This window comes from Stylophora pistillata, chromosome 2 (genome assembly GCF_964205215.1).
Source record: "Stylophora pistillata chromosome 2, jaStyPist1.2, whole genome shotgun sequence".
Lineage (NCBI taxonomy): Eukaryota > Metazoa > Cnidaria > Anthozoa > Scleractinia > Pocilloporidae > Stylophora > Stylophora pistillata.
Window position 1 is genome coordinate 42,664,565 of NC_142520.1, and position 22,813 is coordinate 42,687,377.

The window sequence follows — 22,813 nt, forward strand, 5'->3', positions numbered from 1 at the left end:
AAAATCGAACCGACGGAGTCGGAAGCAGAACACCGATTCTGCCTATAACTCCGTCGATTACGATCTAGTGAAAACTGCATTTTCGGAGTCGGAAGCGGAAGCGGAAGAATAAACCAATCACAATGCTCGATTCCATCTTTCCAAAATGCACAAATAGCCGTAAAAAATCTAAACGTGTGAGCTTGACTGTAAAATTACGAAATTAAAAGTTAAAATACTCGAAAAAGTGAATCTACCGAAAGTACAATTCGCGATCACCAAGTCGTAGTTCGCTGACGAGGTTAGCATACTCTTCCTAAGCTGCTCGACGTCGATAGATATCACAAACTCAAAATTTCTTTCTCTTTCGAAGGATATTATTCCTGTACTGTCTCTGCCTGCGCAAAATAATGATTAATAAGAGCCAAAGTTGCTCTTCGTCCGCCATGTTGTCTTTGGCGCCTAATTTGTACTTTCGCGGGCCTGGAATTGAGCATTGAGATTGGTTTATTCTTCCGCTTCCGCTTCCGCTTCCGACTCAGACAAAGCGGTTTTCACTAGATCGTAAGCGACGGAGTCATAAGCGGAATCGGAAGAAAAGGGAAACGTTCTGATTCTTCTGGCTTCGATTCCGTCTAGCTTATGACTCCGCTTACGACTCCGTTTTTCGATTTTCACTAGGTCATAAGCGCCCTTAAGGCTGGTTTTCATTAGCGACGGAGTCGGAGTCGGAGTCGGAGTCGTAAGAGCGCTTATGACCTAGTGAAAATGAAAAACGGACTCGTAAGCAACAATTTAATTTCATTCTTTAAGATGGACGCGTGGCTTGAACGAAGTGAACGAAATACGTGATAAAAAGTTTTGTCTTTTAGCTTTGTATTTATTTAAAACAACAATTAACAACAGCTGTAAAAATCTTTACCTCTGTGTGGATTAATTCTCTTCTGCTTATGCGGATAAATGCGATCAGTTTCTAACAGAGTAAAGGGACAATCAACGTTCAGGTACTAAACATAAGAGCTTTGTTACCTTCAGTTATTTTCCTATATATTAGTTTAATTCAATTCCCTTCTCGCTCGCTATACTTTAGAAAAATTAGATTTGAAAGCAATAGGCATTTTTTTGGTTGATGATAAATAATCTTCTTTGGTTGCACAGATGTCGAGGCTTTTGATAAATTGATCACAATATTTATTCCGAACTATTCTATCTCCCGCGATTATTCTGTAATTCAACTGCATGGTTTGCATTTTTTTTCTTATTGTTTGTGATTCTCGTGTTATTCCTATGATGCATATTACGCGTTTTATGCGAAACAGAGACACTGAATGACTGAAACATGAATATTTTCTTTCATCACTTTTTATTATTTCTCAGGATTAAATTTTTCCTCACGAAAGCCGGTATATTTTCAGCAATAGAAATAGTGAAAGTTAAGGATAATGATCGACATAGAAAAGGGTCCGAGTTCTTTGACATATTAGAATCTGTGTTTTGTGATGATACTTTACAATGGAAATGCAAAATTTACCGAAAAGGAAACATTTTTCTTGTGCGTTTATCCAAGTTTAGCGTAAATTTGAAAGTCAAATGAACGAATATTAGGCTTGAAGCAGTCAGTTTGGAAATGATGAAACATTGATATTCACAGAGTAACGGCCATACAGTTATTAAAAATTAAAGTTTACCACGCATTAAGAAATTGTAAAACAACAGACGAAAAGAAAATCAAAGCATTCTATCTGTGGAAAAAAAAAAATAATATCCTAAATCTGTTTTTCTTTTTACCTGAATACATAGAAAGCGCATGCAAAATGCATACAGATCTTTTTTTCTTTTGTAATTTCTTTGATGATTTGCCATGTAACAATTATTGCAAAGCGTAATTTCTCCTTCTATCTTCAATATATGTAGAAACTAAAGCTTATTGGCTGTGAGAATAACGAGACTGGCAAGACCTCAAAATTGCAACAGTAAAATTTTTTCCGCTTTTCTGCCTTAAAATTATAAAACACTTTTAATAGTTTCTCGCGACGTTCGCGCCATAAATGGTATAACAAGATAACTTATACATTTCAAAATTAAAGGGAAGAGATCGAAACATCTGTCTTTAAAGAGCAATGGCCATTCTCTTTCCAAAAAGAACGAGTAGTGACGGTTTTGCGGAATTGCCGATGAATTTTGAAATTGATGAATAACATGGTTATATTATTACGAGCTCTTTTTATCGAAAGGCGGCGAGCCTTCCTTCTTTTATTGCTAGATATCTGCACTGTCAGTACAGATGTCGATTCTGTTTATGAATGTATGCTCCGTGTTCTGCTTCAACATAGCTTCTAAAATATTTCCCCACGGTAAAGTGCGCTTAATCAAGTTGATTCCTTTCAGTTTTTGACCAGAGTACAAAGTATTTGTGACTTATGCTCTAGATGTGTATTTTACACCTAACTGTCAAAACAAAGACAACAAAAACTGAGTGAAACTTGAATAAATTCATAATAAAACTTTATTTAATTCATTGAGATCTCATTTCCCTCAAACCAATATCGTTATATTGTCAAGAACAATGGTGTTGAGAAGTTTGGAAAACAATCAAACTGCTCAAAGTAAAAAAGTGAAATAACACTTACGTCAGAGAACAAAACAAGAAGCAGGCAGCTTGTAAAAGATAACAAAAAAATATTAGCCGAGTGGTGGATATAAGGATAACTAATCCACAGCGCAAGGATTTCAATGTCTTTCAAAATTATAAATATATCATCAATTCTTTTTGCTTGAAAGGTTGGAAAACACTACAAGTGAAATGAGAGGCAGTTTGTCGAAAGGAAATAAGGAAATTCATACCATGCTGTCCATTCCTTCTACTTTGCATAAAAAATGTACAATATAAATATCATGTTTTTATTTGCGTAACTGCGGGGGTTTTGTTCAGCGTTTCCAAAGAAATAAAAAAGCACCATTATATTTGCTATGAGGATTTAAAGCATCAAACTTTTTATGGAATATTGACAGATTGCTTTGTTGCAGGCCTTGCTTTTGCCTGATATCAAGAATATAATATGCTTATGGAAATTTATCTCAATGCATATTGAATAAAAAATATTTGTTATCGATTGCCATGAGTTAACTGAATTCTAAAGGCCCTAGCAAACGGCTTTAACATCCATTCGATTTTGTTGAACGCTGTTGATAGGTTTTCGAATGATGTTGAAAGGTGGGATGGGCAAACGGTTTCAACATTTTCATTCAACAAAATTTAGCGAGTGGCCTGGTAATTAGTCTCAGGCCCCAGCTCTTTGCGCGCCTGAGACATACAAGGGCTCCATTTTGAAATGAAACAATGGATCGCGCGTATGTTTGCAACAAAGTTCGCTCATTATTAGCGGTTTTTGTAGCTTTTGAAGTTTGAATGATGAGGATAAAAAATCCCGAAGGAGAAAGACAAGGCCATCAGAAGAAGGGATGAAAGGGACTATTTCAACAACATCGTGAAGGAATTGGCGATCGAAGAAAAAGCGGGGCCAAATGACTTCAACTCCGCTTCAACATTCCGAACATTCCAGAGAACAAAAGAATTGTTGAATATAATAATAATAATAATAATAATAATAATAATAATAATTGAAACATATTTATACAGGATTGCTGCTTCAGTTTAGGAAAGAAAACTGCTATCAATGCAGGTCCTGTTAAAAAAAAATAAATAGAAATCAATTTAGAGTAAATTATAAAATAGTTACAATAAACGAAAGTAAATTGGGACAGTAATAAATTCTACGAATTATTAAAAATTATTCAAAATCATTAAAGATTTTTGCACCTTTATAAAAAAAAAGCGCGCTTGGTGCATTCTGATTTAACTTTTTCTAAAATAAGACCATCCTTATTTCTAGAATCGCGTAGCTTAAAGTAAACACGCGCTCTGATTGTTCAATACGTCAACCGGAAAAGAGGGTATTTAGCGTGGAATCGCACTAACGCATAAAGCGATATCGCTAACGTCGCGAGCAAAAATTATTGTTACGAACGTAAAACGTAAATACAACTAGCGCTACGAAAACATGAACAAATTTATAGAAAACGAATGTCTTTCAAATTTTGAATTGAATTTGAAATTTTTAGAAAATTGGAGGAAACCACTCACGCTCAAAAGTACGAGAAAGCGCATAGAAAAAAATCAAAATGCCAGAGACGAGGGAAGAAAGCCAAACGACAGTTCTCGCCGAAAGAAAACCAAACAAGCCTTACGAAAGAAAACCAAAACAAGTATCAATGCTGAGAAAGGTCAAGCATCTTTTCCCGAAATCCAAACCATTGTAGCCTCTACAGACGACGAACTGGCCTCTTTTAGATACAACATGGTTTCAAAAAACACTAGACGGCAAATTCACAAATTCGAGTGGTCGCAAAACTGTCATCCAAGCGCTCAGTGATGATTTCGACCCCAGTGGAGATATCAGAGCTCACTGGCCACCCCAATCCGGAATCCATATCCAGCTACAGCCATAATCCTCTGGAAAAACAGCGGCGAATGTCGAATAAGTTGGCCGGTTTCAACCCACGCCAAGCACGACAACTACCAACGGCTATTCAAGTCATGCTTTACGGGAGATTGTTCTCAATAGCTCAGCCACGCCAAGCAACACAGCAGCTACTAGACCTTGACAGCAATGCCAGTCGTTCTAGTTACCTGATGGCAGGAGCAGTTGGCGGAATGTTTACTGGAGTAACTTTCAATAATTCTCCATTAAATATTTCCATAAACTTTCAGTGCAGCATTGACACCAACGAGCGACTCCCTGCGATGAAAGAAAAACAGTTAAAATTGTGACTTTTAACTGAACTGCTTTTCGCCAGAGTTAACCGAGAAATTCCAGTCTTAATCATTATATTTTGAATACACTTTTTTTTTTACAACTGTAAAGCACTTACCGGTTTTTTGTAGATCTTGCTTTAATACCGGAACGCTTGAAATTTTCATTTCGCTTGGGGATTTGACCATTCAGCTGTTGATTGGCGGCGCCACATTCTGCCAAGTTGAGTGGTAGCAGGCAAATCTCTGTCTTAAATAACTCCGTATTGTGTACTTTTAGTTTTTTTACTGAAGATTGTAAAATGTGAGGCATCACTTTCTCCACGAGTTTGAAATAAAAGTGGTTTTCATTCTAAAAATATCTTGTTCCCTCTATTCGCTAGATATTGACTCCTGACTTTGAAAGGGTTTCCATTGTTTGCGCACTGGCGTGGCGCACAAAAATACAAAACGTCTGCTTTCGCCCAGTGATTTGGTGGCTTTAGCTATGTGATGCAAGAAAAATTCACAAGTACAATTAAAATTGTCGACGGTTCAAACATGAGTGACTTACCTTGCTTTCCATTCCCTTAATAATGACAGTTCTGACAGTTGACTTTAAAATGGCTTTCTTAAGGGCGCGCGTACGGAATAAAAACAAACAATAACATTGCCGTTTTAATTTCTCGTTTTATTATTTTTATTCTGTTATGCGATTCGAGAAAAATTCAATAGCTGACGAGTGAATTCCACGTTAAATTTCACGCGAAAAATCGATATCGCACGAATCGCGAAAGCGATTCGTGCGATATCGATTTTTCGCGTGAAATTTAACGTGGAATTCACTCGTCAGGCAGTGAATTTTTCTATAGTATTGTAGCGGTGAATGTCGCGAATTCTTCCATTAAAATAATTAAAAAGACATCTGGGAACTCTATTTGCAATGCACTCATTAACAAATCTAAATATATGTGTTCGTCTTCTATAATAGAGAGGTTCCCAGCCCAGTTTAGTCACAGCTTGATCAGTTGTTAGTTTTGAGGCATCTTTGGAGTAGACGATCCTCGCTGCTCGTCGCTGTAGTCGTTCAATCTTGTCACTGTTTCCTTGCCCACATTCATGCCACACAGTATCACAATAATCTAGAACCGGGAGGACCGTGGCCTTATAAAATCTATTTGCAGCTTCTAGCGTTAGTGAAGGTCTTATTCGAGAGAACATACCGAGTATCTGAGACACCTGGATCCTCACATTATCCACGTGGTCATTAAAGGAAAGAGTGCCATCAAGAACGACACCCAAGTACTTAAAAGTGTCCGTATGCTTAATTGACTGTCCACTGAGGCTTATATCAGTTTCATCACATTTTAGTTTCGCGACCTTTGGCGGGTGCCGAACGTCATAAATTCCGTCTTCTTCATGTTGAGAACAATTTTATTATAGTGTAGCCACTGAGACAGATTAGCTAGATAAAGGTTTAAATTAAGGTCAATGTCCAAGGCGGATGTGGACGACAGATGGATCACTGTATCGTCCGCGCACATCATGATGTTGGAGAATTGGATACTAGAAGGTAGTTCGTTTATATACAGAGTAAACAGTACAGGGTCGAAGATGCTACCTTGCGGTACGCCACTGAGGACAGGCATTGGACTGGACAGTTCATCTTCGACACAAACAGCCTGGGTTCTGTTAGTAAGGTAGCTCGTCAACCATGCGAGTGAGTTATCCTCCAAACCAAATCTTTTGAGCTTGCGAATGAGATCATCATGGGGGACGGTATCAAAGGCCATTTTTAGATCGATAAATAAGGCCCCAGTTAGTTTTTCCGCCTCTGTGCTTCTTCCAACTGTGTCACAAAAATATGTTACCGCGGTCTGTGTCGAATGATAACACCTAGACCCTGATTGAAATGAATTGTAGAGGCCATGTTGATTTAGATACTGTTGAAGTTGAACATTTACGGCTTTTTCAGCAATCTTCGAAATTACTGGTAAGATCGAAATGGGCCGGTAATTGTCCATAACCTCCCGACCTTCTGATTTGTACAGAGGAACAACTCTCGCTTGCTTCCATGGATCGATGTCGCCTTCTTCCATGAATGGATGTTGACGCAAATTTTAAAGGCTTTTAAACTCTTTGAACATCGATTCAATATCGTTTCGACACGTTTCAACACGGTGGAAAGGGGGTGGCAAACGCTTTCAACATTACCATTCAACAAAATCGAAAGGATGTTGAAGAAAATGTTGAAGCCATAGCAGATTCTCTTTCGTCTTTTAAATCTGCCCTTAAAACATTCCTATTCCGGAAATTTTATTTTTAGTATTGTGAAACACTACATAGGATTTTATCCCATTTAACTTTATTTTTGTTAGTGTAGGTACTACTGACTGTTAGCATCATTGTTATATTTTATTTTTAGGATGCTATGTAAGCGCATTGAGATTCTTAAATGCGCTCATAAAAACCTTACAATTATTATTATTAAGCCGTTTACTAGGGCCTTAACTTAATAGCCCAATGATCACATGACAATTCTTTTTTCTTACTTAAATACGTTGTTACGTGGTCTTTTAGTGAGAATTGAGAGAAATCTGCATTTTGATGGACTACATAATTTAAACCTGACAAAATTACTTTCGAGATACTTTGAATGGCCTAAAATCATTTTTTAAGATTATCCGCTCTATAGAGATTTTGAACATGTTTTTGAGGATATATAACAAAAACGACAAGAATCGTGACAAGAAACCAGAGAGGAACTAACTTTTGACGCCTATTTTTATTTTCATTTATCAAAATGGAAAGTAAACAGTTATTTTCATTGTAAATTTTTAGACGAAGCTTGTATAAAATTGCTTTCTTATTAGGTGAATACAAACATTCAAGTTATTTCATCCATGGCTTCCTTACTCCACACGTTAAAACAACGCAAAAAAAGCCGTTTCTTTAAATATTTCCTTTTAATTTCGTGTTCCTCCTTTTAATTTTTAGTCAGACATTAAATCCTCTTCTTACACACTTTTGTGTTGCTGATTTACTAACATATATCCCCTGCCTTTTTTCTCCGCTGACACAAAATATTGGAAGCTTAAAAAAAAAGAAACGATCCGAATTCAATTTATATTTAAATTCTTAATGCAGAAAAGTCGTGTGTCGGTCATAAAGACTGTAATTAAGAATTAATACGTCACCCTTGTCAGTTTCTATCAATGTTTGCATTTCTATTCGCTAAGGGGTGAATAATTTTTGAACGCAAATGTCCAAGCTTTTTTTTCTTAGCTGTTATTAGATGACATCGGGCCACTTTTGGGGAACCAAAATACGTTTTCCCAATATCAGTTTTTTGCTGAGTTCTTCTTGTAAAAGTCTTGTATTTTAAGGTTACCGGTATTCCTTTTTTAACGAAAGAAAGGGTTAACTCTCTCGACAGTATCAATGCCTCCGATCAAGGAAAAAGGTATCGAGAGAAACAAGCCTTGCATTCGACTGGGTTCCCACGTAAAAAATGTAATCATGTCTAATTTCCCAGACTCGCTATCTAGTTCAAGGGAGATTTGCTGTAGTTTATATGCTTCTCGAAAACAAGCTGCAGTTGTTGAAAAAAATGTTTTGTAGCATATTATTCGCCAAGCGCGATGCTGACATAATTTACATACTGCGTTAGCGATATTTTCTAAACCAAAACACTCAAAGGTTTCTTCGGGGGCTACACCTTCCATTTCCCCCTGCTTCGCCACCTATGAAGAAACTTTATAAAACGTTTATGTTACCCCGTTTTCACTACTGTTCAATGATATGGCACTTTTGTAATTCAGAGGACTCTGTTAAACTGGACACCTTTAGTAGACGTATTTTAAGATTTGTTTTAAAGGACTGGGACTCGAACTATGATGATCTTTTAGACAAGGCAGGTGTGTGTGTTTTAGCCAACAGCAGGATACAAAATATGATGATTTGTATATTCAACTGTATCCATCTTGATAAATATCCGTGCTATTTGAAACAACTGATCAAGCTAAGATCTATTGCTTACTCCCTAAGGAGCACCGATATTTTATCACTTCCCAAGCCGTTTACAACCCCATATGGTCTAAATTATTTTAGCTATTCATCTGTTAAGTACTGGAACTCCCTCCCTGACCACTTTAGAAAGACTGTAGATTATAGTGAATTTAAGCGCAGACTGTTAGTGCACGGTTTCTGTTAATATTACATTATTATTACATTATATTATTATATTAATGATTATTATATTACTATATTATGAATTACTTTTTTATCTTTTTAGCCTTGTTCTTGCTGTAACTTTTAAAATCAGTAATTAGGATCAGAGATACTAGCTTGTAAGCTACACTGAAATCCGAGGATAAATAAAGCTTATGTATGCATGAATGTATGTATGTATGTACTTGTAACTGCATCAAATTTCAAATTTTCGCTGACGAAGTTAACAACTGATGTCTACTGAAAGGATAGCCATTTACGTTAAAATCAAGAAAAATTGAAGCACATATCAACTTTTTTTTAGCAAACATTAATGGGATGGTATCTTCAATGGCCAAGTGGATTTTCATCAATGTTTTCTGTAAGCACTTCAAATGTCTACAGCCAATCTCTAGATGTTAAGCTATTCAAAGTGGTTTTTTTTCCTTATGGAGGGCGAGAGGAGGCCCCTAGGGTAGGGTGGGCGGTAAGGAAGACAATGGAGATGATCGGTGGGACATTCGTCGAAAGAGAGCGATGAAGAGTTAGAGGATGGCATCTGCTGAAAGATGAGCAAGAGAGTATAATCTCTTGAAGATAAGTGTTTAATGCAACTAAGACTAGCCTTGTGAAATGGGGTGCATTACTTCTCAGAAGATGTCCAAGACGTCAATATTGTCTCATCTGAAGTCTCTGAGCCCCAGCCCTGATATCTGTTGAGTCACTGAGCTGGATACTTTACAAAGCGACTGAGCTTATGCTTTTGCTTTTTATTACTGTGAAATCTGCGGAGGAATATTGGGGTTTCTTAAAGTTCAATTTACCTTGAAGTGACCTTTTTCCCAGCTCGAGCAAAGGTTAACCTTTGAGTACTGCCTCTGTCTCTCTCCCTCTCTCTCTCCCTCTCTCTCTCTCTCTATCTATCTCTCCCTCTTCTGTGCGGAGTATGAATGAGAGTAAATGTATTTTTGTGAAAGATTTATTTTTGAATAGTTTAAAATCTAATAAATGGAGTAGTTGTGTTTACAAGAGGGAGCCCAGCAAGTATGCAAGCCCTTGTTTTGTGTATTAGCACATTCTTTCTTTTTCTTGGTCTTTATATATCATTTAGAATTTATTTATAATAACCAGCAATTGTTTTTGCTGCAATAAAACTAATTGGCTTGATGCAGTTGTTGCAGGTTTGTTGGAGAATGCTAAGCAAGCACAAGAGTGGAAACAAGTCCAAGAGTTTGATAAAGAACATGTTCTTTTAGTTCCACAAGGAAATTACGTGGAGCTTAACTTTACCATGCGCGGTCAGGAGCCACGATATTGTCTGCTGGATCTTTATCTCGAGATCCGTGATGGCAATAATCAGTCAGCCAACCTTCTTGGTGAATTCTGCGGAGATTACGGAACTGAAGTAGTGAGATCAAGGGGACGATACATGTGGTTGAAATTTATTTCAGCTGATCACTATGACTTCACTGCATTCTATTCTGGCAGACTCTACAATGAAACAGGCATGTAGTTTAATATGCTAATATATATTAGCAGTTACGGTTATATATATATATATATATATATATATATATATATATATATATATTAATCACTGATTTATATCTATTTATATCTATTATATCTATATATATATATATATATATATATAGATATAATCCAAGAGTTGGTTATTCGGTCATTTATTCGCTACTCTGAGTTTCACTGACCGCCGCCTAATGATTGCTTCGCATGAAGCATGAAACTCAGAGTAGCGAATAAATAACCGAATAACCAACTCTTCGATTATAATTCATTGCTCTAGTTCAGCTTTCCAGCACTTTCAAGTTGATGAGGATTTCATCCCATTCCTAGATTATATATATATAGTAGAGAATATTAAGAAAGGTTTTTGCAAAGTCTTCCGCGACAATGACTTAAAAATCACAGTCGAGGCTAACATCACCAAAACCAATTTTCTAGACGTCACGCTTGACCTCTCAAATGGGAAGTATTACCCTTTCACTAAGAAAGGCAACATCCCCTGTAAGTGCATAAAAAATCCAACCACCCACCATCCATTCTGCATAACATCCCTGAATCAATCAATAGGAAGCTCTCCGAGATATCTTCCGACAGGGAATGCTTCGATAGCGCTAAACCTATTTATCAAGAAGCTTTCAAAAAAAGTGGGTATAGCTACACCCTATCATTCAAAGCCGCATCAAACCAGGCACCACGTCCACGACGAAACAGGCAGCAGAATATTACATGGTTTAACCCACCATATAACAAGAACGTGGAAACTAACGTTGGAAATGCTTTCTTGAACTTATTGATAAGCATCTCACCAAAACTAGTCCTCTTCACAAAATTTTTTAACCGAAACACCCTTAGATTGAGCTACAGCTGCATGGGCAGCATTAAAACTGTCATATCTAACCATAACAAAGCAGAAATCCGGAAACTCGCACGTACTAATGATCAAGCTAGGAAAAGCTGCAACTGTAGGAAACCTGACATATGCTCCATGGATGGAAGCTGTAACATGGAAAGCGTAATTTACCAGGCCGAGTTCACCACAGAAATCGCAAAGGAAACATACATCGGTCTCTTTGACCCCGTGTTAAAAATGCGCTACAGGAACCACTTGCGTCCATTCCGAAACGAACGTTACAGGCATGCTACTGAACTTAGTAAATATATATGGAGTCTTAAAGATAAGAACACTAAGTTTAATATTAAGTGGCGCAAGGTGAAACAAGCTAGTTCTTATTTTAATGTAGCTAGGATATGCAATTTTATGTTTGTGGGAAAAATATTTTATCATTTGTAAACCGCAATTGGCAAGTTTAAACAAAAGAAATGAGCTGACATCATGTTGCAGACATGTCAGGAAATTCCTGTTAAAGAACGTAACGTTGCGATAGCGCGTGTAGTATATTGCGCGCGCATGTACACATTATTCTGTCTTTTAAATTTCGGTGGATTGTAACCGTTATTTCTGGCAGTTGCCTGACGATTGCTTCGCAAGAGGACATAGGAGAATTCTACCCATCCATCAGCCTAGCCCTCCTGAACAAAGCACTAGACTTCCCATCCAATTTTGACAGCACTACCGCCGACGAAAAGAACATTATAATTCACGCGAAAAGCTCCATTTGAACCCACAAACAGCAACCCTGGCAAAAAAAAGGTGACACTACATATGACGTAACTATGGGCAGTTACGACGGCGCTGAAACCTGTGAACGTGTCGGAAACTTCCTCCTTTCCCAGCTACAGAATATCAACATAAACGTTGGACTATACCGAGACGACGGACCGTGCCACCACTGCCGCCTCACCTATGGACACTGAAAACATCAAGAAAGAGGTATGCCGTATCTTTAACGCCAACGGACTCCGCATCATCATAGAAGCCAACAAACAAGTAATCAACCTCCTAGACGTCACATTTAACCTCAGCCAAAACACCTACCAACCATACACAAAGCCTAACCTACACTGCAATACGTCCACCACGAGAGCAACAATCCAACGATCACCACAAAGAACATTCCCGGCGGTATCAACAGACGCTTATCATCTCTCTCATCCGACAAAGCCTCCTTCGAGCAAGCCGCTCCCGCCTACCAGAAAGCACTAGACGACATTGGATACAGCTACACACTTTACTATGAACCAACGCACACGCAAAGGCGCAAGAACCGTCAGCGCAACCACATCCTCTGGTACAACCAACATTTCAGCAAGAACGTCAGCACTAACATCTGGCATACATTCCTCGCGCTGATAGACAAACACTTCCCTAAAGACCATAAGCTTCGCAAAATCTTCAACAGAAACACAATCATTAAGATCAGCTACAGCTGCTAAACAATACAAAAAAAATCAATGAGAACCACAAGAAAAGAATCCTGACTTCCTCCGTAAAGATTAATGCTGCGGACACAACCGCCGACACAAGTTTAACCCTTTTATATATATTTTATATACCCTTATATACCCTTATATACCTTATATACCCTTTTATATACCCTTATATATATTCTTGAGGTATAATTATATATATAACCAAAATAGCGGAATGAGATCATCATATACTAAAAAGTGCTCAATAGCAGGGCTAGAGCCATGGATAATAATACCTCAAGGTTTAGGTTACTTGAACTTTTACTGCAACTCTGAGTTTCATGCCTCTTGCGAAGCAATCGTCAGGCAACTGCCAGAAATAACGGTTACAATCCACCAAAATTTAAAAGACAAAACAATGTGTACATGCGCGCGCAACATACTGCACGCGCTATCGTAACGTTACGTTCTTTAACAGGAATTTCCTGACATGTCTGCAACCTGATGTCAGCTCATTTCTTTTGTTTAAACTTGCCATCTGCGGTTTACAAATGATAAAATATTTTTCCCACAAACACAAATTGCATCTTGTAGCTACATTGGAATACGAACTAGCTTGTTTCACCTTGCGCCACTTAATATTAAACTTAGTGTCCTTATCTTTAAGACTCCCTATATATTTACTAAGTTCAGTAGCATGCCTGTAACGTTCGTTTCGGAATGAACACAAGTGGTTCCTGTAACGCATTTTAAAAGCCGTGTCACAGAGGCCAATGTACGTTTCCTTTGCGGTTTCTGTGGTGACCTCTGCCTGGTAAATTATGCTTTCCACGTTACAGTTCCCATCCATGGGGCATATGTCAGGTATTCGGTAGTTGCAGCTTTTCCTAGCTCGATCATTAGCGCGTGCGAGTTTCCGGATTTCAGATTTGTTGTGGTTAGATATGACAGTTCTAATGCTGCCCATGCAGCTGTAGCTCAGTTTAAGGGTGTTCCGGTTGAAAATTTTGTGAAGAGGATTAGTTTTTGTGAAATGCTTATCAATAAGTGCAAGGAAGCACTTTCCGACGTTAGTTTCCACGTTCTTGCTGTATGGTGGGTTAAACCAAGTAATATTCCGCTGCCTGTTTCTTGGTGGACGTGGTGCCTGGTTTGATGCAGCGTTGAATGACAGGGTGTAGCTGTACCCACTTTTTTTGAGAGCTTCTTGATAAATAGGTTTAGCGCTATCGAAGCATTCCCTGTCGGAAGATATCTCGGAGAGACTCCTATTGATTGATTCAGGGATGTTGTGCAGAATGGATGGAGGGTGGTTAGATTTTTTATGCACGTACAGGGGGATGTTGCCTTCCTTAGTAAAAGGATAATACTTCCCACTTGAGAGGTCAAGCGTGACGTCTAGAAAATTGGTTTTGGTGATGTTAGCCTCGACTGTGATTTTTAAGTCATTGTCGCGGAAGACTTTGCAAAAACCTTTCTTGATATTCTCTATTTCCTGCGGTGTTCCATTGAGGGCAGCCAAACCATCATCACGGTATAAACCAATATTTTGACCATACTTCTCGGTAAGAATCGGTAAGAGAAAGCATCCAACCAGCTCACACGTTTCCGCTCCATCGAAGGACCCCATGGTAACATCAAAGAGGTTGCTGGCAGATTTTTTCTCCCATGGGTAATCATCGTTAAATAGCAGAGATCGTTTTGCATGCAAGATAATTTCACGCTCATGGCTGTTGATTGAGCAGTACTTAGAGGCAAAATCTAGTGCTCTGGAAGGCAACTTCTCAGTGATGGAGGGGTAGAATTCACAAACGTCGAAACAGATGAATGAAAGAGAGCTCTTGTTTTCTAAACTATTAAACCATTTGAGGACACTTGAGGTGTTTTTCCACTGGTTTACTTTACTGCTGGTGATGATAGCGTTGTTAATTTCATCGAGGAGATGCTTACTGATTTTCCCAATTTCAGGCTTAGAAGGGTTTATTAAGCGGCATGATGGATTGTCTTGAAAATTGGGCTTATGGTCTTTCAACGTGATGAATGCATCTTCCTTAGCCAATTTCTCAATGCGGTCGTCTATCTTGAGTCGCTCAGCAATTTTGGCAGACTGGGAGTCTAACTTGTCAACAAGATGATCGCTTGACTTTTTGTGGGTTTTGGTAATGTTCTCTTGAAGCAATTTGTCGTATGAGGAAGGATTCATGGTATAGAAATTATTGGTATAGGAATTATTGGTTTTATCGGCGGAAATGAGGAGGGTGCCTGGCTTCTTAATCTTGTTCTTAATGTCACTGTAACATGCAAAGCATAATTTACCAGGCAGAGGTCACCACAGAAACTGCAAAGGAAACGTACATTGGCCTCTGTGACACGGCTTTTAAAATGCGTTGCAGGAACCACTTGTGTTCATTCCGAAACGAACGTTACAGGCATGCTACTGAACTTAGCAAATATATATGGAGTCTTAAAGATAAGGACACTAAGTTTAATATTAAGTGGCGCAAGGTGAAACAAGCTAGCTCTGACATATGCCCCATGGATGGAAGCTGTAACATGGAAAGCATAAGTTACCAGGCAGAGATCACCACAGAAACCGCAAAGAAACGTACATTGGTCTCTGTGACACCGCTTTAAAATGCGTTACAGGAACCACTTGTGTTCATTCCGAAACCAACGTTACAGGCATGCTACTGAACTTAGTAAATATATATGGAGTCTTAAAGATAAGGACATTAAGTTTAATATTAAGTGGCGCAATGTGAAACAAGCTAGCTCGTATTCCAATGTAACTAAGAGATGCAATTTGTTTTTGTGGGAAAAATATTTTATCATTTGTAAACCGCAAATGGCAAGTTTAAACAAAAGAAATGAGCTGACATGATGTTGCAGACATGTCAGGAAATTCCTGTTAAAGAACGTAGCGTTACGATAGCGCGTGCAGTATGTTGCGCGCGCATGTACACATTGTTCTGTCTTTTAAATTTCGATGGATTGTAACCGTTATTTCTGGCAGTTGCCTGACGATTGCTTCGCAAGAGGCATGAAACTCAGAGTTGCAGTAAGAGTTCAAGTAACCTAAATCTTGAATTATAATTATATATATATATATATATATATATATATATATATATATATATATATATATAAGATATATATAGTAGCAAATGGACTACTCAAGTTATGCACATATGGATTTTAATACAGCCTGTTTCGTAGACCAACAAAAGTTGATCCACTCATATCTGTCCTGGATCCTACGTTGCCTATTTGGCTTATATATATAACAAGTTAAAAGGCCTCGAGCCAACAGTGACGCCACGCCAGAAGGATCCAAAAGGATTCACAGTCCAAACCTCGATAAATGGTAGGAAAAATATTGTAGTTGTCCGTCCACGTGTACTACAATACGTGTACACAGTACTGTTTCGGCCTTCTGGGCCTCATCAGTGCAGTGCTAATGCTAGGATGGGGGAGAACCGAGACGGTCACCCCAAACGACCCAACCTTTGTGGTATCGTCTAAGCCATGCCAGAGTGCTCAAACTAGAGTAAACTAGCGAGCATGCGCAATTGCAACGGCAATGACTCATCCCAGATAGAGTGCTCAATTTGGACATGAAAGCAAAGCTTTGTATGCCAAAGAGCTATATCTAACTGCAGACAGTACTGTTTCGGCCTTCTGGGCCTCATCAGTGCAGTGCTAATGCTAGGATGGGGGAGAACCGAGACGGTCACCCCAAACGACCCAACCTTTGTGGTATATATATGCGAAATAGGCAACGTAGGATCCAGGACAGTGCTCGACAATGAAGGAGCGATTACAGTAGCAAATGGGCTACTCAAGTTACGCACATATAGATCTTAATACAGCCTGTTTCGTAGACCAACAAAAGTTGATCCACTCATCAGTCAAACTCCATACACACTGAGGCATCGTGACGGTTAACTCTAACTCAGCAACGTGATCACATGACATTGTTTAAAAAATTGAGATCTTGAAAACCGTGCGCGCGCTGATAATAGCGTTAAGAATAATCGAATGCTCTTTAGGAGGGAAATGTTTGCAAAGCGAGGTTGTCTACCAAGCTACAGTCGCTACCAGGGAAGAAAGTGAAACGTACGTTGGCCTCGCAGCGACAGATTTTAAGACCAGATGGCACAACCACCGAGTGTCGTTCAACCACGAGAGACGGCGAAAAGACACAGAGCTAAGCAAGTACCTGTGGAAACTCAAGGAGAAGAGGAAAGACTATTCGATTTCATGGAAAATTATTGCTAGGGCTAGAGCATATTCCAATGCCACAAAACGTTGCAATTTATGCCTCACTGAGAAATTTTTGATCTTGTCTTATCCACATGAAGCCTCTTTAAACAAGCGAAGTGAAATAATATCCAATTTTAGACATCGGCGAAATTATAATCTCAAGTATTCTTAACGCTATTATCGGCGCGCGCATGGTTTTCAAGATTTGAATATTTTAAACAATGTCATGTGATCACGTTGCTGAGTTAGAGTTAACCGTCACGATGCCTCAGTGTGTATGGAGTTTGACTGATGAGTGGATCAACTTTTGTTGGTCTACGAAACAGGCTGTATTAAAATCCATATGTGCATAACTTGAGTAGTCCATTTGCTACTATAAATATATATATATTTATATATATGTTACGTTTTATTCATTATACGTTTTATTTTATAGAAGTAATTATACCAAGTTAAATAGCTCTAAATCTGAGATACAAACATACAGGCAGACACAGAGGAAGACGGAGAAGGAGACATTAGAGCTCCTATGCTACCTGGAAATTGAATTGTGTCAGGATTTGGAATGATTTTTTTTTGGATGTGCAAGTAAAATTGGTTCTCCTCACATACTGTGTGTAAGGTTTACTTGTTCTGTACACGATAAAATATCATTCCAACAACAATTTTACTTAATTCTTTGAAACCTAATACAGTAAATCCAACCATGGAACAAGTACCAAAGACGCAGTTTATATTCTTGAACAGAACCTCTAACCTGTGGTGCCCAGTGAAAGGTGCGCCGGCTCCATACATTGCATGGAGAAAAAATGGTGTCCATGTTCAAAATAGTACCAGCATAACATTTCAGCTTAAAATAACTTCGGAAAACGACGTGAATTACAGCTGCGAGGTACAAAGAGATGGAGAGATATTTAGAAGGAACATCAGCCTCAGAGTTGAAGGTGAGGTGTCATGTCAGTACTTTGCATAACTGCATTGTGTAAACCTCCAAGAACTTTTTGATTTGCTCAATTCTTACCACGCAAAAAACGTTTAAGCCTCTTTGATTGTGGAATAATCTTTAACATTTCAAATTATTTTTTCAATACCTCTTTGATTTTACTTGTATTCTATTCATACTTTTGAATGCTTATTAGTGGTATGGTAGTTATCCGTTGAAGGGGACGGCAGCGTAAATGATTAGAAGCAAAGGATATTCTCTCATTTACACGCCTAAACTTATTCCTATTTCAATTGAAGTTACTATGCCACAGTTTGTCGATTTTGGCGCCAGCATACAGCGTGCCTGGAGTTCGTGTTGTCGGTCCAGTTTTCATCTTTAATTCACCTTTTAAACCATCCTCGTTCTTATTTATGGGTAGTGTACATTTGGACTTTAAGTGTTCGAGTCCAATCTTGGTAAATGAATTTGCCGTTACGTTCTATTCAAATGGAATATTCTTCGTCGTAAAAACAAGTGACTTAACACTTTCAAATTTGAATAATTTTATCTGCCTATCTGAATCATGTTCACAGTTGCTTTTACCTTATTTTAGAGTGTCCAGACCCGTGCGAATGTGACGTCGTCCACAAAACCATGAGTGTGAACTGCAGTGGAAAAAATCTTATTTCAATTCCATGGAAATTTCCATCTGCCATTGCAAAATTGTGAGTACGATTAAAAAGTTGTAAACACCAAGAAAAGCTTTATCTCGAGGACTACTTCCCCAGTACAAGCCTTATTCTCAGAGCAATCCCTCTCATGCTATCGCAGAACTACCTCCCTCTAAGGCCTTAACGTTAAAGGAATCTGTTTCATGGTCTTGTAGGACTCAAGCCAATCAGGATAGCCCCTGGATAATACATGATTTATGATGACGGATAGTCGACTCATGGGAATTCTTAATGTGCACAATGTTTCACCCATGCCAAGAAATCGAATACGAAATGGCGGCGGAACATGCACAGTGTGAAAGATTTGCGGACTTTAAAAATGGTTTCCATACAAAGCTTTATGCGAGAAATGAATAAAATGCGGCTCTATGTTTGAAGATAAATTGGATAGTCAAAATGTGCACGCCTAAATCATTAAAAAACAGCGTAAGCAGCTCACAAGAATTCCTACGATCCCCCGATGTACCTAAGTTCGGCCCCAGACGGTCATTGTTATGACCACTTATGGCCTCTCTGATCCTTTAAATCCGCCAGTGTTTATCATTATCCATGCCTCACCACGCCGGTGTGAGGTAGTGTTTTCAAAATGTGCACGTCAAAACGTCTTCCACGATGATCGATCGTCCATTTGAGACATATTTCAAGGCACAGAGAGTCGTTTAAGTTCGGCCGAAATAGCTGACAAAATCCCGTATTTCATGTTTTTCCAGGTGTTTTTCTTTGGGGAAAAGAGCGCTTGTGTAAGCAAAAAAATGAGTCGAATTTGGTGAAGTCTTGAAACTCACAAGAAAAATAGTCGCCATCTTTGAAGGGCTTTGTAACCTAGTTTTTTAGAGGATTTTCGCTGTACTGAAGTTGTTCATCGCATGGAGTATTGTGAGAATTTTGATTCCGATCTCATGAATTATGCATGAGTAACATAATTCGAGTTAATTACATTTCCTGTTGTTCAATGATATCTTCAAAGTCCTTCGACTTCCAAAACATAGTAATCCTTTATTTATAGAAACGCTAATTTCAATTGAAAAATGTCTGATAGACCCCCATTAGAAGCTTTTTTGAGGTGGGATTTGAGAATTGAAAGTCCCTCGGCATGCTCAGGAATGGCTATATTCTCCTAAGGTCTACAATAATGGGTGTGATCTTGAAAAAATTTCAGAGGGATTGCCTCATTAATAAGGGTTAAGTGTAGGATTTGGTCACTCGACTGGATCCTCTCTTTGAACTAGTATAGCGCTTGTCTTAAACCGTGCAAATTTAACTCTTTAGCGTGTAGTATGATAAAAAAATTGGATAATAATAATAATAATAATAATAATAATAATAGAACTACTTATATAGCGCTTATCCAGACCTGATCTAGGCGCTTTACAAAATACAAATATACATATTAAATTAATTTTTAAAGGTAAGTCTTAAGTTTACGTTAACAGAGATTTAAATATTCACAAAAAACGGGTGTCTAAGATTTAGGCGCTAGACATGGATAAGAAGAGAATTCATACATATTAAAATAAATTTTAAAAAGATAAGTCTTAAGTTTACGTTTAAAGAGATTTAAATTGTCACAAGAATGAGGGATTTTCTTGCTTGGGTTATCCAATAGAGGGTAAAAAGTTGTTAAATTAAATCTTGCTAACAAAGAAGCTAACTGTATTAAAGTTCTAACCCTCAATTTAAAATGAACAAAGGTTGTGGCGCACACAAAGGTTAAAACGTTCCATCTTACATCACTAAATTAAAAGTGAAAAACATAATATTTTCAGTCTGTTTTAGTTTGTCTGCCGACGCAATTTTTTTAGTTTGATAAGCTTAATGCTTGACCAGCAATTAAGGTAACTATCTTGAAGCATGGGACACTCAATATTCTTTGTACGAAGACTACAGAAAAGGAATAATTCATCGATCAGCTAAATTTGAACTTTAAAACAAGTATTCAATACCAAAGGACGGAAAAGAACGCCAATCATGAGAAGCGCTATATGTGCCAATTGCTAGTGCTGCTCTTACCATATGTATCAGAAAGCGGCAAAAGATCGGCTGTAATGGGTCATTAGGCTGAAGAGAGTAACCTATGGTTCAAGATACGGTCAGACGCCGCGTACTCGTTATCATAATCGTGCTATGTCCAGCGTCAACTTTCCTTAAATCTCCAAGTGCGGTAAAAATTTATCAAAGGTACTAAAATACTTTACATTAAAGGTTTCATGGAAGTAGACTTAGGAGCTATCTATTAGTTACTTTCTTTTTTTATTTCCATGTGGTTTTGATAGTGAAAAGATTAAACGTTCAGTTGACATTCTTATCAATGCATTCAGCATGTTATTTACACGTTTCTAACGATTCCTTTTTAGGTACCTAGAAAACAACAAACTCAGGGACTTGCCCCTAGGCATCTTCAGTAATTACACTGAGCTGGAATGGCTGTAAGCCAAGACATTTTTTACCTTCTGTTCTTTCTATCTTCTCTTCTGTTGTGCTTTTAAACAAATTGAAATGGCTGCCTTTTTACGTAGAAACTCTTATTAATAAATGTGCAATACTGTATAGGAGAATTGAACACGCAGTGCCAGAGTATCTGATGGACTCCTTGAAATTTAATAGCTTTCGGCATTCACGTAATACAAGGTTTGCCAGCTTGAATTTTATTACGCCTACATTCCAGAGAAAGACTGAAGGAGGAAGCTCGTTTGTAGTGTCTCCAATACAGGACTGGAACAACTTAAACTGGGAAGTAAGGAAGCAGCCAAGTGGAAAATGTTTTAAGCTCGCCTTGAGAAAGCAAACTCTTCAAGATCAAGCTTACTTGCCTTACTTTTATCCATAATTTTTATTGAAATTTATTTTGTATTTATTTATTTGTTCCATTTTTATTATAGAATTATTACCTGTCCATTGTTTATAGTTTAATAATGTAATTTTCATTCATATGTAGCAGAGGGCCGCAAGTTTATTAGTTTTTAACTATTATGTGCTACTCTCTTTAAAAAATACTACTACTAAAGAGCACTATTGATCTGATAGTGAACGACAAAATCCGTATTCGACACTTAAGTAATGACTTTTGATAAGAAAGTGAGTAGCAGTAAATCAAAGGACTCCTCTCCTATTAATCTACGATAGCAATGCCGATCCTTTTCAGCTCTCAAAAATCATTATTAGCTCCCCGCCCCCCCCCCCAAACTTTACATGAACACCTTAAGTATACCTGAAGTATTTACTTCAGTCACTATCAGTGAAATTGACAGATGTGTGATCATGTAGTCTCATCGTCCGGGTGAGGGTAGTTCTAAGGAGGAGTGTTATGACACTATGACGTCCGCTGATGGACACTAACTCCGAAAACAATCCTCCACAGGGCTATTCTCACTTGGACAATCAAACTGCGATAAAAACTTTTCACACGAACTTAGTGAAGTGGAGCGAAATTACAGCGGGCAAAACTTCCAGTTATCCCGACTCCATCACCAATGATTCTTTGGTGTCAGGTTTCTGGGATCAGCTTTCCGGCGACAAAATTCGAATCCTCCCTCCAACCCCCCCCCCTTCCCCACCCTCCTTGGATATTAACCTAATAACCTCCCTCCCCCCTGCCTCCTTGGATATTAACCTAATACCCTCCCTCCCCCTTGCCTTCTTGGATATTAACCTAATACCCTCCCTCCCTCTTGTCTTCTTGGATATCAACCTAATACCCTCTCTCCTCCCTTCCTCCTTGGATATTAACCTAATACCCTCCCTCCCCCCTGCCTCCTTGGATATTAACCTAATACCCTCCCTCCCCCTTGTCTTCTTGGATATTAACCTAATACACTTCCTCCCCCCCCCCCTGCCTCCTTGGATATTAACCTAATACCCTCCCTGCCCCCTTCCTCCTTGGATATTAACCTAATATCCACCCTCCTTCAAGCTCTGGGTTTAAATAGAGCTCCCCAATAAGAGAATTGCTACAGTCTCCAAAGACAAAAATCCTCAACTTGCAGTTCTGGTTAAGCACAAAATAGACTGGATTCGCAGCTGATAGAAAAGAAAGAATTATATAGGTTTGTTTGAGGCCCAATTTTAAGGCATGTAGGA

At 38.3% G+C, this 22,813-nt stretch overlaps 1 protein-coding gene across 1 annotated transcript in view; it reads left to right on the forward strand.

The window, feature by feature from the left end:
- Positions 1-17,488: 17,488 nt before the first annotated feature.
- Positions 17,489-22,813, forward strand: part of LOC148739624 (slit homolog 1 protein-like) — a 6,168-nt gene continuing 843 nt past the window's right edge. Inside the window, exons 1-3 of the mRNA XM_088751383.1 lie at positions 17,489-18,024; positions 18,619-18,730; positions 21,091-21,162. Of these exons, the coding sequence (XP_088607509.1) occupies positions 17,787-18,024; positions 18,619-18,730; positions 21,091-21,162 (422 nt within the window). The 5' untranslated portion in view covers positions 17,489-17,786. The remainder of the gene's footprint in view (positions 18,025-18,618; positions 18,731-21,090; positions 21,163-22,813) is intronic.